The sequence below is a fragment of the Platalea leucorodia genome, assembly GCF_965183815.1.
Source record: "Platalea leucorodia genome assembly, chromosome: 7".
Classification (NCBI taxonomy): Eukaryota; Metazoa; Chordata; class Aves; order Pelecaniformes; family Threskiornithidae; genus Platalea; species Platalea leucorodia.
The window spans coordinates 14071251-14089408 of record NC_138829.1 but is presented as its reverse complement, the minus strand read 5'-3'; the positions used below and the strand labels follow the sequence as shown (position 1 = coordinate 14089408).

Sequence of the window (18158 nt, the reverse complement as noted above, 5' to 3'; positions counted from 1 at the left end):
AAATGAAAGTTAGTAATACTATCTCCTTAATATGGCACAACCACAATAATTATGCAAGCTTTTTACTTAACTTCTAAACTATTACTATGGAGTAATATAGTAGATACTTTTTAACTTGTACAATTCTGAGTATTTATAGAGGGTTTCACCCACACTTTTACAGCAGGACCTGTCACTTGAGCTGTACTACTAGTTTAAATTAAAAAAATTAGTTACATATGGAAAATAGCTTTGAAACATTTGAACTACAGTAATAATAATCCCTCTTTAAGGCACAGCCTCTTGTATCTTAAATTGCTGTCATTTTTCTCACCATGTGATAGCCAGGTAAAGTAAATAGAGAATTTTTAGATGCTTATCAGCTTTAAGAAAAAAAAAATCGTTTTTTTTTTTAAATTAATAGTGAGGCTGTGTTTAATTGTGTTGAATCTATTATTAAAGTAAGCAGCCCCCTAGTGCATTAATAAAGAAAAGGCCATTTATCAAAGTCTTTTGGAGGATGTGAAAGAAATAGCTAGCTGTTCTTTCAAGGTTACTTTTTGAATCTTAAAATTTGATGCAAACTGTTCTGCTTTGTATTGATGAAAAATATAGTCAAAGATCTGTTGCTCAGCTTCAGGTTGGCTATATAACTGTGCTACATTATAGGACTGTAAGCGAGCATAAAGCCCTCTCTGCTGACTAGATGTACATTAGGTTTGCAAATTACCTACCAATGCCCTTCGGGATCAAGGCCTTCATGAAATCATTGTCAATAACTTACTGTTGGGTTGACTTATCTAATAGGTTGTTCTTCAGGATTTCACAGGAGAGAGATTAAATGTTATAAAGTACAAAGTACAGGAGCTCTGTAGGGCAATCTAAATGATGTTATAGGAACTGAACTATATTACAAAGAGGAATATTAGACATATTTGCAATCTTCTGTTATTTGTCGTATGAATGCCAGGCCCCTTTCTGGCTAATGCATTGCATAGATATGCAAAGGAGAAATAACAAAAGCTAATCAGTTTTGTTTTATGTAAAGTTGTTAATATGTAGATACTTGAGTTCCCTCAAAAAAAAAATAAAATCTAAGTATTCTAATGATGCATGTTGATGTTGTGTAAATTGCTTGGAGAAGAGGAGCTGCTGTAATCACTTCACTTGAAAAGTGAATATACTTAAAAAGAAAATAGGATGACACAGCCAATGTTGTACATCTGTGCTAAAATTACTGTGAATTAGTCAAGTCTCAGTTAACCTGAGACAGTTGGTGTAATGTTGGTGGGGGCTTTACCAACTAGGGAAACAAACCAAAACTGTGCCCCTCTCTTTAGTATAGACACACACGGATGTGAAGAGCAGGAATGAGTGCAATGGCCCCAGCACGCTGGGGATAAATGTGGAAGTGAAATATTTTTGTCTGTAACATGGGGGAAGCTGGAAGGGAAGGTGAGACTTCTGTTGGTCGCAGCAAGTTTCTTGGCATGCTTACCAGCCCTGCAACTCTGCAGCGTTCCACCAGTGGGCCAAAGAATAGTTACCGTGATGGCCACACTGGGTGAAGAAACCTGAGTGTGTGTTTGGAGGGAAATTGCAAAAAAAGTTTAAAAAAATGGGCAAGTTCCTAGATAGCCACTGCAGAGGAGGATTTGTCTCTACTACATTTAAATGTCAAGAATATGCTGAGGGAATACCTTTTGTGTGCGCTGCTGCACATGTTAAAGAAAACCTAGGCTCTGTGGAAGACAGCTATCCCCACCTTTGGTGCAAACTGTTTGCTTTCAGTCAGCAGATCTTATAGGAGGCACTGAATAACCTGGGAGCCAAATGTGAACCTTTGAGAAATGCTGAGGTCTTTAGGGCATCTGCCTCCTGCACTTCCAAATACTGGAGACACTCCTTGTGAGTGGCCAGGAAATGCAGACATCCTTAATGTAATAATCACTTGTATCTCGCCACATTATTCATTCTGTGATGCTCTTCAGCTTCCAGGATTTAACAGTATTTTTCAGACTTCATTCTGGGTAAAATCTGCCTTCAGCCATCCAGTGGAGACCGACCTGAGCAGGAATTCCTGTGCAGAGAGATTTGGATCTTGTGCTGATCTCGCTAAGGAGAATCACCAGTGAGGATTATGGAAGGCAGCTTTGTGCTTGGAGTTGTTGTCTGGAGGCTCTTTAATTTACATAGGAAGGACACACTTCAATTCACATACAACAGTTCAGTGTGTGTGTTAGAAGGCGTAATATTCACAACATGTATAGCAGCTTGTTCCAGGGGAAGCAGGAGACCAAACCTTGTACCCAGAGACCTTTGTCACATGGACCATAAACTTCCTGTATGTTTTCCCCATTACTTTCCCCAGTTCTTAGAGACGTGTAAAAATTATAATAGTTCAGTAACGGTACAAACAATTGTTATATAGCAGGATGTTTTCCACAGGAAAAATAGGAAAGATTCTCAGTGTGGGTGACCTTGGTGTAACTTGAACAAGCGGAGGCTCCTATATTGTACATCCATCCTGCTAAATAACATCTTATAGAGAAAAATCTTGAAAAGACCTCAACCAAAGTTTATCCCTTCAGGCTAGGTGTATTCTTCAGAGCAGTTTAAAAATGTTCAGTATAATTTTAAATAAGCTGTCAAAATAAATTACCTTTTTTGGTGCTCTCTTGTTGTCCTGGCTAAACTGATTCTAGTACAAAGTTCTCTCTGCTACAACTAAAGTTTAGTCTTATCCTTAGTGTCACTTAAATAATCAATCTGCTTGTTGTATTTCTCAAACTGTATTCCACTCTGGGAAATGAAAAAATTGTCTCTTACTTCAAGACCTTTACTGCAAGAACTTAATCAAACAGTGGGCTTGCAGCCATCTTTTCTCTTCACCCTGGTTTCTGAACTCCTGCAGGATAGGGCTATTTCTGTGGAAACGAATCAAGCTGTTAAAGCTGCTCTGCTGCCAGGTGGTTCTGATATTTCTTCCTCTGAAGGTAAAGATTGCTCCAGCTTGTTTCTAATTGTGTAATATAGCTTCAGTAAAATGCTACTACAAGCTGTGGTGGGCAGTCCTGAATTAATTATTCATTTGGATATTAAAATATGTAGCCAGAATCAAATATCTTCAAATCCATGATAACATGGATCCTACAGCTTAATATACGCTCAACTTTTTGCTGTTCCCAGTGTGTCTAGATTAGTATAGTTTTCAGAAGTTGCAGCTTCCCTGCCTCTTAGAGAGACGAGCAAGTGCTGTGTGTAATGTGAGGAAGTCACTTGCCTTCACTTCAGGTCTTGGTACTGCAGAGTTTATTATGCTGAAGCCTGCAGCGGAGGGAGCTACGTAGTGCAGAGGATGCTGGCATCTCTGTCCAAGGGTATTTGCTGCCAGCTACACTGCTGTCCCGCAAGTGTCTTGCTGGCCTTTAAAGGGCTCTTAGCCAACAAGGCTATATTTAGAGTGGTCTGCTATCAATGAAAAGCAAATTTTCCCAAATCTTGGAACAGGGGAGAGGACGCTGCTCTTACCTCTATTGCATCTCCATTCTTTGGAATCTCTCCTTTTTAAGAACAAAGAACTGGGAAAACTCTAGCTGTCTGCTAAAATAGAAGTCAAAAGAAGGATCAGTGTATTTGAAGATCTTGATCTCATTACGTGAAGAATTTATGCTGCAAACAGTTGCAATTTTCTACTGTCTTTTAAAATGATACACGCAATATAAAACATTCTAAGAAACAAATATGTGTTTTTGCAGAAGGAATCAATGTGTTTCCAAAGTCTATCGATGTAATTTCCCTGAAGTTTTTAAATGAGCAGGCAAGATAAAACAGTTTCAGGAGAATCTTGTTAATAATGATGTTTTGGTTTCAAGGAAGGAAACTAGAACTGTGAAGATTTCACTTAGCAATGTAGAAAAAATACATAAAAGTAACATAAACATGTCGGCTTTCTCTCAACTTTAATGCTGTAAAAAAATGTAAGTAATTAAAAATGCTAGCAACTGCGCAATGATTGTGTTTTGAACAGATCTATACCATAGGTTCTAACCAACATATGAATTAAAGCTCTAATATATATTACCAGAAGCTAAGCTGCTTTTTCACACCACTCTGTGTACCTGCCCACCTTGATTATAGTTTAAATAGATGACAAAATGTGATAGTTCTCTGGTTGTGCAACGTGTTTCCTCGGTTTTTAGTTTATGCCCTCCTGGGACGGCAGTCATGCCTGTAGAGAAATTGAGATGCTGTCGAAGGAACACTGAATTGTGTTAGTGCTTCTCTTTGTTGCCCGCTTCCCTAGAAGTACTTTTAAACAGCAAGATCATCTTACTGAGCTTGTTTTAATATTTTTTTTTTTTTTTAATTTTAGTGGGAGTGGAACCTGTGCTGCTAGTACTGTTCATTGAACAAGTAAAATACATAGCTCCTACTGTATTTAATTTGTTGAAACTGATTTTGTGACTTTTCAAATGTGCCTTGTTTTCCACTGTCATACTAAAAATAAATGCATATTTGAGACTTGTAGCCTTCAGCCCTGTTTAAAAAACCAAACTTCTCTGCCACACACACTGTACGTGAATAAACTTTGTGCCCCTAAAACTCAAAGCTTGGTGCCATATCTTAACTAGATGTTCACTGGAAATGCTACAAAACAATGAACTGGAGTCAGATGGTTCATGATTGTGTTATGAAACGAATTCTAAAAACACCAAAAGCACCCAAAACCCATTCAAATAAGGAATTGTACACTGGTTTTATTTTCAGGTGAATATGGGAGTACTCCAGCATTTAAAAATGCTCTGAAGTCTCATTTTAAAAACATGTCTTTAAAAAGACTACTTCAAATTTAAAAGCCTTTTGTTTAGATAGTGATCAAAGATGTTAAGAATTAAAACAGATATTGATCCTTAAAGTATTATGACACTTAAAAAATTAGAATGCTACTTTATCTTGCCCTTTAATGTAGTATTTAATATCAGGCATGTGCAACACATTATAGGATGCTCTTTCATTTGTCGAATCTAGATCTGTCTATGTTATCTGGTAATACTGTTGTCACTATTCAAACTCATAATTGATTTTAAGTGCATAAGTGGTTCTGGTTATTCCAGTTATTGTTTAAACAGTGTGTATATATAGACGTTTAGTACTTTGACTCTGAAACATGTATTTTGAGTTGGCTGGGGAAAAATTTTTTACTTCTAAATAGTGTTGAGTAATTTATTCCTCAAGAAAGATGCACTGGTTCCAAGTCTCACCCTCCTCTCGCCTTCAGCTTGTAATTACCAGAGCTAAAAAATCAACTACTGTTGAGGTTAATCAATTTTCATTTATTTTGAGTGAGAGGTTCAAAACTAAAGTACCTTTGTAACAAATGATAGGCCAAAGCTTGCACAGTAGCAATCATACTTCAATAATGTAATGATACTCTAAAAATATCATTTAATAGGTAGTAGTAATGTCTTAAGTCTGTGCTTACTGGATCCTTGGGAACACAGATTACTTCTAAGGGATCCATAAAAAGTGATTAAGAAAAGTTACTTGACAGTTGGCTTAAGGTAGCTGCACAGCTACAATAACCAGCTGATGTCTGGTTATTGTTCCCCTGAACCCCTCTCCTGAGCGGTGCCTGTGTCAGATTCTGCCCTGCTCATGCGTGGGAAGACGGATCTGGTCCCTGTTCAACCGCGAATCGGCAGTGGTGTGATGTGGCTGGGCCGGTGCATGGAGAGGATGCTGCGCTCAGCATCGTGTGCGCTGCGGTGTCGCAACACGCTGAGGCCCAGACAGCTCGCTCTGACACGTCTCCTGTCTTGGAAACTATTCATCAGTCACTTCACTGGGGCAGAGCCACGGCACAATAAATGCTAGATTAGCCTTGTAAGTGTGTCTGAAATAACCCAAACTTTCTGCAGGGATGACTTATTCCGATTTTGAGGGAAATGATCTTTCTGGTGGAAAGTGAAGCAAAGCTTAGAGAATCTCTAGACTGAAAAGAGAAGCCTTTTTCAGTGCCTAAAGGTGAAGAATTACTATGTATTTAATAAACGTAAAAGTCATTTTGCAATATTTTGCCAGATCCAAATGCTTATCATGTAGTCATAATATATTGTCTAATTGTTCTCAACTGCATACTTATGCAGTATATGTATGAAACCGCTAATTGCTTAATCAGAAATTAATATTGGCGTTAATATTCCCTGTTAGGAGGGTAAGTTATAGTAGGTGCTGTAACACTGAGAGATTAAAATCCAAATTTTCAAACTCAATCTAAAGCTTAAAGTGCCAACACATCTGGAAATTGGACCACTTGGATCTTAATTCTTACATAAGCAGAAGGTTAACAAACTTTAAAATTGCAAATGAAAGAGCCAGAATGAGGATGATGTAGTTATTTTGAATTAGAATACCTCTTTTTGGTGAGAATTGCATTTCTCTCTTTAAAATGGTGGTACGGCTTGTAATGAAGTAGCTTTACTGTTGAAGTTAAACATTATAATGGTCTTTTAATGGCACCTTAATGGCCTCTCCGAGGACTTGCACTGAAATAATTTTACCTTCTCATAATTGCGCTTCATAATGGACTGCAGCAGCACAATTTAAGGCCTCCTTAATTTTTTCATTGGTTTGTTAAATATAACAAACCTTCTAAGTTACCATTCTGTCAAACAAAGGAAGTATTAGATGTTTTTGTTGTTGTTACATTAGATGTATCTTCGACACCTAAATATTTTGTCTGTCTCAGCAATAATAAGGTAGTAACTGATTTTTGAAAAATTTTATCTATATGGTGGAATAACCATAATGTGTATATTGAATTGATTTGCTGTCCAAGAGGAGAATTTCTCGTGATATGCTCTTTACTTCATGTGTATGTGTGAATCAGAAGCTAGGTGTCACGAAGAAGTAGATTATTACATATCCAGTGCTTATGTTATTCTGTACAAATAGCCTGAAAGAAAGTGCCTGTTCAGCTTTGTTATTTTTGTGAAGCCCAGGTGCTGAATGGAAATAGTTCACTATAAATCTGGCACGACTTCAGCTGAACAGGCACAGCTACAGATATGCCATAATAAAAAGAAAATTTCACAATGAGTTGCTGTGTCATGAAAGCACAAATATAACTGCTATTGAATAACTTTGAAACTTTTAACTGTGTTTTCATGTAAATGACCTGGCAGGCCAAGATTTTACCCAGTTCATACTTCGACAGTTTTATTTCAGTTCTTGTCAGAGAGATGTTAATTTTTGGTAAACATCCTTTATAAACAAACTAATTCTAATCTGTAGCTTCAGTTTATAAAGGCAGCAGGGCCTATTTCTGAATAATTATGTAATACTCTAGCATTTATTTACTTTAATCAAACAATTAAATATGTTATTAGTGTCCTGATATTTCATGTTGCGACATCCATGTGTGCATTACTTGTCAACGTTTAACAACATTTCACCCGGACACGAAATGTGTGTGCATGCGCTATCCAAACAACTGTAAGCGTTGTGAAACGCGGGAGGATTGAGTGTGTTTGTCCAGAAACTGCATATAATTAACAGGGGAAGAATATTGAAAACCACCAAATGGAAATAATGTCTTGTCCCAGCTATCCATCTTGTCTGTCTTTCTGTTATTCCAGACATGAAAATCATCCTACAAATAAGAATTCACTAGTGTCCATGTTTTCTTTACTTTTTCCATTTCTGAATCAAGGGGATGGAAAAAAAGTGATTTGCAAGTGAGATTAGTGTGTCCTGAGAAAAATACACCATGTGGGGTAAAACTTTTAGCTTTTGATACAATGGCAATACATAATTGACAAATTCTCTAATAGAAATGTCTATGAAATGTTTATATCAGTCTTGTTCAGCCTCTTACCATTACCCTTTTTTTTATAATTTACATATTTCTTAAGAGTTCTGTTTGCCAGTTTTAACTTGAAAGGGTCCCATGGAGGCTACATCAATTATTTATATTAGCAAAACCCCAGCCAGTTTGTAAACTTTAAAATTATTTATGTTTTTGGTTTTGATTGGCTGATTAAATTTTCCTAGTGCTACAATTTAGCTTTTGAAGTATAGAATCGTTAGGTGTATTTCCAAGAGTAGATGGCCAACAAATGGGCTTAGGTTAAGCATAGTAGCTCTCGTTAGTAAAGCTTTACCAAGAACATTCCTGTATTGTATATAATCAGATGGATAGCTCTTGCCATAGTGGTGTGGAGGCTTTGTTTTCTTTTTACAGAACTCTATTTTACTTACCTTGTCCCTCCTTTTGGCAGCTGAAAATGTCAATGTTTTATCTTAATCTATTAGTGTTTTTTAATAATCATTTTATAGGATGCTGGCAGCTCAAAGTACACTTTTGATTAGGTTTTTATTTTCCTGTTAATGGCAAAACCACCCAAATGAAGCTTCACAATTAACAATTATGGAGCCTTTCTTGGGGAAAGGGCTGCTGAGTTTCTGTGGGAGGGAAGATTGAAGTAAAACACACCAAATAGTTGAAATGTATTTCATAGGCATGCTTAGTATGTTAGTGCTGCTTCCTGAAGCTGAATGTAGTGCTTGTACTTAACTCAGCCTTTGCTGGATTCACCAGGATTAACCAGTTTTCACACCACTGACTATGCTACTAGTATTATAACTTAAAATGCTTCTGCCTGAATAAAACCCCTACAAAATAAGAACTATCTTAAGATCTAATGTACTGATCTAATTTTTTTTTGTAAAAGAGAAGATTTTTTCCACCTCATTGGTTTGATAAGTGTACTTGGAAAATTTTAATATTAAAATTTTTGGTGGAAAAAAAATGAAGTGAGACCTTAGGCTGGCTGTCTCAGCTAATTGAATTTATTTATTTTTTTCTACAGTAGTGAGGGTAGTCTAGTCATAAACTATCTATATACAAACTCTTATTCAGATATTAAAGCAATAATAAAGTTGGCTCTTTTTTATCAGCCACTAGTCCTGTGCTTTGGATTAGTGAGACAATAGTGTTTTGAGTTATGTCTGCTGCAAGAAGAAACCTAGTGTAAATCTGTAAGTGCTTGCTCAAATGACAGTGTTGATATGTGCTTCTTAGACTGTCCCTAGATTAGGAAGATGGATGTCATTTAAAATATGTTCCCTAGCACACTTTTAAATTGTCCTGGAGCAAGTGTTCAACACATCTGAAAATGTGTTAGCTTTATCTAGCTTTACAGAATCCTGCTGAACAACTCTTTTTTTGGGACACTTTAGTTTACAAATTAAGCTAGTATGCCCAAAATGTCATCGGTCATAGTCTGAACAATCTGAACATCTATTTACATCCTTCATAATTGTATGAAAATAAGTTTATTAACACTTACAGGTTATACACTAAGCTAGACCTTAGCTCGTAGTTTTTCCTGGACCTTAGCTATTAGTTTTTACGCAGTTTAACTACATGTTTCGACAAAAGAGTGCAAACACAGTGATCCATTTTGTAATTTTCCTTTCAACAAATTGTCTTCTACTAAAACTATAATATATACTAGCTATAATATAGCTAGTATATATTATAGTTTTTTTATTATATTATAGTTTTTATAATTATAAAACTATAATAAACTAGCTCACTATTTTAAGAAAACATTAATTGAAACACCAATGAAACATTCTAAATCTTCCTATAGTTACTCTAGGAATTTATACATGTTACATGCTCATTCAAGATCAGATTTTTTTTCAGTCACACAGCGGCTTGGAGAGGCTTAGGCACGCCTACCTACTCTAATGCTTGGCTACTTACTGCTTTTCAGCTATTTGTTGCTTTTTTCCTGGCTTTCTCTTGCCTCAATTCTATGAACAAAAGAATGTGTCTGCATGTGAGTGACTACTTCTTACTGCTGTCGGTTATAGATACCCAAGGGGCACTTTTAGCTTTTGCAGTCTTGCCCAAAGCTGCACCTCATGCAAGTGGGGAATCTGAAGAAGCAGCAGCAGCAAATACCTTTTAGTAATTTTTTCATGGGACTACTTCTGCCCTCTAGCCCATTGACTATTGAAGAACCTTTTAAACTACAGTTCTGAGCCTGCTTTGCAAGCTAGAAAAGACATGATTTTCTGTAGATAGTGTGGGGTTTCCTCCTTTACTGTATTTATTAGAAATTACAGTATTTAGATATTGATGAGATCAGAAAAGCAGTATGGTTCAGGGAGTACCGTTCTCTTGAATTTATGCATGTTAGCAGATATGACATGTTCAAATTTCAGAGATGAATTTAGTTCTGTAGTTAAAAAAAAAAAAGAAAGAAAAAAACCAAACTTTTTTTTTTTTTTCTCTCCTTGAGACACACCAGGGTGCAATGTTATTCCAAAAAGAGAAAGGAGAGGGTCATGTCTCTTCTGCTTCACAAGTCTGTGAGCAACCTGAGCCTGCTTTGGAAGGGAGCAGCCTATGTTCTAGTTGAAGCATAGAAATTCTTCATCCTTCCTGTAGCTCAATACGATCCCACATCGTCTTGAACAGGGCTGTTTTTTAAATGCTATCTTTGTAGTTAGATTGAGAAGTTGGAAACGATTTCTTGCTGTCGTTCATATAGTAGGAGCCATTGACAGAGGAAGTTGGTAATTACAGAAGAATGGCACAACGTGGTTAAACGGAAGGGGAAGAGTTCTGTTATTTTAGTATGGATGTTATGTTGAAATTAACTTGATCCATTAAAAAAGTTTTGAATTTTGTTATGTATGCTCCAGAAATTAATTTCTTGTTTGGTATTCTTGATTGGCTCTGCTGTAGTTCCTTTATGCATGCAAATTCAAAATGCGTACAACTTAATTCCTGATACTTGCTTCTAACCTCTAATTTATCACAACTGAATCATTGTTCCTTGGTTCACTGTGCAATTAGTGACTGTCTGTTAGAAAGAGAGAGGTGCATCTATTGAAAAAGTAAGGCTGCTATATTTTCTTTTCTGCAATCTAATTTGCTTGGAGGCAAGCGCATTACAGATAATCATAGAATGACAATGGAAGAGATGTGCTCAATTTCTAATTTATCAGTCTTCATATGCTAGATGAGTTCTCACGTTACTTTGGTTACTCTGTTTATGTTGCTGTTACTTTTTTTTTCTAGGAATGAATGCCTCGTTTGGATGGTCAGTAAGATAAAAGCCTTTATTCTGTGTCCTATGAGCTGGTCGATAGCCTAGCAGACCCCTGAACGTTCTTCTGTGGCTGCTATTTACTTGAGTATCAAATGTTTACCCTCTCCTGCTTGCTTTTGTGACTTAGCGAGAGAGTTTTTATTATCTTCAACCGAAAGTACTTTATTTTCAGGCGCTGTTTTCCTGAAAGCTTTCAGTCAGAAAATAGGATCTGGAAACATATAATCTATAATAAATCTCATCTGTTACATTGCTTAGTTGCTTATGTGATTTGTGAACTTTTGATCTGGAGGGTGAGGAGGTCTGGTTATATTACCTAAAATGTTGGTTACAGTATTTTCACAATGTTCCGAAGCTATACAGGAAAGCAAGCAACTTCTAAAGCCTTTATGTCCAAATATTATGAAGTATGTGGAAGAGCGATTGAATTACAACATGCCTCAGAGAAAGTAAAAAGAAAATTGCTTTTGTAAAGAAATCTCTAGTATAATTTTGTCACTTGGCTGTTTGTATCTGCCGTTTTGGCCCCATATATTAATCCTAGCAGATAACTATGTAATCACCATACTTTCTATAATATGAGAGGAAATGAAACGAAAGCAGTTGATGGAAAAGAAATGGAAAGGCAATCTTATAAATAGTGAAGTACGGAAGAGTGAGAACTAGTAGTGAAATATGAACCAGCTTGACATGTTAAAGCTAATTTTAATAAAATTGGAAAAAATGCAGTTAAAGTGTTCATGATACCTTGATGCCGGAAAGGTATTGAAGAAAATGTTTGAAAATAACTAATTTCAAAGCTTTGAGTCTTGGCTGTTTATTTCTTTCAGATATTGGAGAATTCTTTAGTTTATAATCATAGATTTAGGTGAGATAATACAGTAATATGAGCATTTTTCCTAATAACAGTTGCATATTTTATTGTTTTCAGGATTCTTTTTAAAGGGAAAAGATGGACTGATTACTGTTTATAGCATAAAACATTGCTTGAATGTGTGGCAATAACCAGTATTTTCAGAGTAGCAGGCTGAAATGTGTGCTTTTAACTTTTTAACTGAGCAATTAAAATTACATCTGACATCACAAGATAAAAGAACAACCTCAGGTTTAATGAGAACTTAGTATTTCATCTGGAAAGAATACTGACTGTCCGTTAGATCCGAGTTTTGAAGTCAAGCAACACCACTTAAAACAGTTGATCTCTTGGTAAAAATAATTGAATGTAAATCTGTCCTCCTTTCAGACAGATGCATGATAGTGTCTAGTCCTATAATACTTGATACATACGTTTAAATGCCTATGAAGGAAGATATATATCTCAGCCTGTGTATTTTTTATTGAACTGTTCCCCCTGCCTGAGTAATTTATTATGTACTAAATAGGTAAGCCTTTATTCCACGTACATCTATGAGTTCATTTTATAAACCTTTATTTTAAAGGTATTTATTATTAGGCATGCTTAAAGTTAGCAGCCTTTAGTATTTAAAATACAACTTTCTAAATAGTTCTAAGACACTTAATTTCTTAAAAACACTTACTTGAAATTAAAGCTGTAGTTGTTACAACTGTCACTTTTTAAATTGTAGTGTTGCTGCCTTTGCCTTCAGCCTTAGGCTGTTCTTGGATACAAATTCTTTTTCTGAGGTCATATGTAGATGCCATTCAGAAGAATGAGTTTGGCATCCTCTTCTGTAAGTGTCTGTAATTCATGTTACTTTTTGACAGAGAAGTTATGTTCAACAACTTCACTCACTTGAAATAGGAAGGTTTTAATAGTCCTAATTCATAGGGGACTCTTCTGCCCCCTGGTTTGTAATAGGCCCTGAAAAAATTTTCTTTTGAGGCTGAAGTCTGGTGGCTATATTGTAACCTAGTTCTATATTCTTTGCAGAATTGCCATGCTCTAAACTAGTTGATTAGTGTCTGTTTGTTTATTATTTACCTTGGTAATTTAGAGAACATGCTTCTGGGTTCAGGCATCATGTTGGATGCTCTTTGGGGATGCAGCTTATTTCATTGACTCTGCTGGTTACACCCATGCAGTCTTTCAGGCTTATTGTTCCGTCCTGGTTTGGGCCAGCATATCCAGCATATGGAAAAAGTGAAGAAAGAAAGAGTAGAAAAAAATAATTTCCACACAAGTTATTCTTGAAGCACTTGACTATCTCAGTTCAAAGAAAAACCCTGAAATGCCTTTCATCCTGGGGAAACTGTTAATCTGGCCTCTGAGTGTTTGGCAGAGGCAAACTCACATGCAAAGGACTCATCCCTTTGCAATCCCCTTCCTCCTTTTTTTTAATGACAGCAGCTGCCTATACAGAGTGAGCATCAGCTACTGAGTGGATATTCATCTGAAGCTTTGGATGGAGTGTGTTGGAACTCCCCCTCTAGCCACATTTTCCCCTTATTACGATTAAGCAGTAGAAATGCCATACCACAGGAATGGGAAACTGCTTAAGAGACTGTCTCAGAAAATGCAGACTTGATGGTGGCTTTGTGATGATCCTTTGATGGGATTTGAAGCATCTTTCCTTGGTCATGAAATACAGTAGATTCTCTATTTATGGGCGTAACACGGTTAACATCGCTGTCACTTCTAGAGACAAAACAGTGTTTGTAACTTGGGACAGACACACTCTGTTACAGCTGAGCATTCACAGCTCCCATCTTTTCATAATTTCTTATTTGTACAGGAGGTGCATAGCTTGTCCTTTAATTGCCTTGTTTTGGGTTCTGCACACCCATTTCTGTTTCTTGATGTGCAACGGCTCACCTTTATATGACTTTCTATGGGCATGGCTGCATGTCTTAAGCGATCGCTGAAGAGCTAACTGTAAATACCAAATACTACTTCTTGCAAATAGCAAGTAGAGCTTCCCTTTTCCTGTAGAAGATGAATATTGAAACTTAAAACTCTGAAATTGTTCCCCCCTCTGAATTTGGGATGCACTGCACAGTATCCTCCTTGCAGCAGGGCACGCACTAATGTATCAAAGTTACACTGAGCTAAATGCAGCAAATGTGAGACTTGAAGGAAAATACCGGGCAGGTCATATGCAACCACATGTAGGATTGAATGTACCCAGATGAAGCTTGCAGAGCGTTGCCACTGCACAGCAGGACAGGGTTTGCTATGCTGTTCTGCTGCCTTGTTTGACTTCTCTGTCCATTTAAGCTGTGAAGCCACAGCAGAAGTGGCACCTCTCAGCATTATTTAAAAGCACATTTGTGGGCTCCAGTGAATTTGCATTGGACCGTATCTTGATGGAGATCTGTCCTAACTTTCTGTCTGAACTGACTGCTTGTATTGGGCATAAACTGTGGGGTTTGGTAGCAGGAGCTGCAGGGTTCCCCTGTGTGGGAGGAGGTTGCGAGCGGCCCAGTGCTGCTACAGCTGGTTTCAGCTTGCTCTAAAATGGATGAAAACAACTCACTGTGGGCCAGAACTTCAGAGGAGCATGCGGTGCCTCTGTTCATGTGTATTGAAGAAAAGGAGCAGCTGCTGAGGGCAGAGGACACAAGGAAACATGAGGATGTGTGTGAGGACACACAGGAGGAGATGGGAGGAGATAGGGGAAGAGATGTACATCTGGAGAGAAGGAGCAGAGAAGCAGTAAGAAGCAAAGAGCAGGGGACGAAAAGAGTAAGATGTGAAGAGAGGCAACAAGAAACCTCTAGGCCCTGACCCCAGCCTCCTGTGACAGCCACTGTCTCGCCAAAGGGACGTTGAAGGGACTGAGCATAATGCCTGGTGAAAACAGGGGAAGCTGGGGTAGGAATAGGGGAGGAGAAGTGCTGGACTGAAGTGGGGCCTGGGGAGGGAAGGTGCTCCCTAAGTGCTCATTTAACTCTTGGTCTTTTTTCCTCAATACTTGAATCTGTAATTAAAAGTTTATGTTAATTGGCAATAAACTTAAGTGAATTTCCTCAGTCAAGACTGCCTTGCCCACGCGGCTCCAATTCCAGAAGGCATTGCAGCACCACTGTTACCTGAGCAAAAAGAGCTGATGGAAAGCGTAACAGTGGAGAGAAATGTGGTATCTGGTAACTTGTCCTGTGTGCACGGGCAGTGGTCTCATCCACAGGAGTCGATCGTTTGTTCTGTTTGGAACAAATGGAGGGAAATGTGCAGCTTTAGTGGTGTGCTTTTTCCGTTTATGCAACTTTTTTTTAATCAAGTGGGAGCTCAGAAGTGCTGTTGAACTTGCTTTACTTCATCCTTCTTGTGAAAATTGAGTTTTCATACTTAATCACTAAAACATGACAGAAAAATATCTGAAGCATGTACCACCTGTTATTCCTTTCATCTTGATTCATTCATTAGCTTCCTCATATTAAAAGCCCTCCAAGACACAATTAACCCTTTTCTAATACTGTGAAGCCTGAAATGATCATTAAAACTCATTAAAGCAGAGAAACTTACTTTCAAAAGCAGTTCAATATTAAAATTTTCCTGATTTCTTTTCTTGTGGATAGGGTAGAATACTTAGGGTATGGCCATCACGGTTCCAGTCTTAACTGACTATTCAAGTAATTAATGATAATTGGTTGCTTTGCATTGCAGAACTGTGCTCTGTGCTAGAAGATACTTTGATGAAATAATTTTCTGTAATGGAATGTTGTCTTCTGAGTATGGACTATGTAATAATGATATTGTCAGCGAGTCCTTATTGTCCAGTAAGAAGAAAATATAATTGAAGATAAAAATACATTACCAAAAGCCTTGCTTTTTTCTCCCCCTTTACATTCTCCTGTATTGTGAATTGTGCTGTTGCCACAAGAAAGCAAACATCTACTTATATTTTCTGATTTACTGAGTTGTTTTTGTTTTTAACATCTTTTAAAATGCACAAACATGCAGTCGATTTTATTTTGGTACTAACTTCAGTGGTCTTGTGTCAACATACATGAAGGTTGAATTTGATCTCACTTTAAACAAAGTCATTTTTTTGTATTCTGTTAATTACCTAATCTGTTCCCAGCATTAAATAAACAATTTAGAATTGAGAAATTGATTAAAATAGACAAAATTCAGAATAACCTTCTAAGCTCATAAGCAGTGTTGTTTTCATCCTGCCAGTTTTTGCAGGATGAAAATAATCGCAAAGAGAAGTACCATGAAGTAAAATGGTGACTTTAAAGCAATAAACTGCCTTGGGTTTACTGAAACTGCAATAAAACTATCATGAAGCACTGTCAAAGTGTTGATTTATTTGTACTACTAATATTAGAAGTAATAAAATGGAGGATTTACTGGTATGGTTATAGCATTTGGTATCCATTTTATTAGACAACTCAACAGGTATTACATTGTATCGTACAATCATAGGATGTTTTATAATCTATCTTCACCTGAAGCAGAATATTCATAGGGAAAATAGTTTTGATATTTAGCCTTCTCTCATAGAAGAGAGCATACTGGATCTTTATATGGGTGATTTGTTGCTAAACTTCTAATTTATCTTAAAACTATCACAAAAAGAGCACCATGAAAAGGACATGGTTTTGATTATTGTGAACTATATTTGGTAACTGAAATTATAATTCAGACTAGTTCTATTTTCTAAAATATGTTACTTGGAAACAACTGCCTTTCTCTTTAAAAATTATTTTAAAAAATGAGAAGGACTATTTATGTTCTGAAAATATTAGCTGTTATATACTTAAAAAAAAAAATCGGACAACTAGTAGATGAGGATTTTCAGAAGTGCTCAGCATCAACCTAATTCTGTCCAGAAGAAACTGAAAAATGAGAGGACTTAGACCAGTCCTTAGAAATCTTAATGTAGGTGCATGATGATATTCTTATCTGCCTCCTCAGTGAAGTTAAGGTAAAATTCTACTTAAAATGACAAACTGAGTGAGAAATATGATAATAGTCTATAGGCAGATGTGAAAGCTGTAATCTGCTAGGATTCCTCTTACTCAATGGAAAGCAAGATATGATAGAGACAAAAAATTGGAAGAAAAATTATTTAAAGGGAAAATGTATTTGGATACATCCCTGCACTGTGGACAGCATTATGAATGGGAAAGTATAACATGAATTGCCATTAAGAGCAATGTAGACATTTCAAGAAATAACACAAGTCGTAAAAATGTATTACTGATTTGTGCCTTGTTAATTAAATGCCCTAATTCTAATCGACCGTGCAATTATTTCAAACAGACTTTTACAGCTTAGCAGATACAACTTCAGAATGCAAAGCTTTCTCAGCCACGATGGTTTGCTGTAGCTACTTTTCAATACATTGAAAAAAATATTGTGATTCTTTATAAAGTTTTCCTTATCCTTCTTTTTAAGGTATGGGATGCTGTAGATACAGGCTGCTGTTTAAAAACATATTCCTGCCACTCCTGTGCTGTTCGAGCTGCCCGGTGGTCGTCTTGTGGAAGGAGGATCCTCAGTGGCGGCTTTGATTCCATGTTGCATTTAACAGATGTAGAAACAGGTAAAGGTCACGTAAGGGTGCATTATAGCCCTATCTTTATTGAGTACAGATAACTTTGGATCTTGTTAACCTTATTCTTTCTTCTAAAAATATACATAAAATCTATAGATCGAAGTTAGAATTCTTGAAACATGTCCTCACTAAAAAAAAAAATGTCAGCAATTAAGGGTATCTGGAGATATTTAAGAAAACTGAAATATTATTAACTTCATGATCACATGTAATTTCTGTTGTTAGGTAATGCACAGAAGAACAGAATGAAACATGTATTTTTTATGCTCTGTCATGATCATTCATTAAAGCATTTGAAGAGCCTCTTAAGGCTGACTTCAGTAACATTTATACATATGATTAATTTAAACATAGGCTTGTACCTCATTCTCAATTGGGTTGGTTTTAAGTTTGTGCTTAAAGTTAATTGGGTGATTTTTTTTTTTTTTTCCTGAATAGGACCTTTATTATGAGTATAGAAACTTAAATTCTGGTATGAAACCTTGAGACTGAACCTGTGTTGCTTTGATGCAGTTGTGAATTTGATTTGGGATTTGATTGTTGTGACCTTAACAACTAATTTCCTGGATGCCGTCTCTCCTCA

General features: G+C 36.6%; 1 protein-coding gene across 5 annotated transcripts in view; it reads left to right on the top strand.

The window, feature by feature from the left end:
- Window positions 1-18158, top strand: part of WDR25 (WD repeat domain 25) — a 72682-nt gene that overhangs the window by 20820 nt on the left and 33704 nt on the right. For all 5 annotated transcript variants that reach the window (XM_082317000.1, XM_082316997.1, XM_082316998.1 and 2 more), the window contains one exon: window positions 17416-17563. In XM_082317000.1, coding sequence (XP_082173126.1) covers window positions 17416-17563 — 148 coding nt within the window. The remainder of the gene's footprint in view (window positions 1-17415; window positions 17564-18158) is intronic.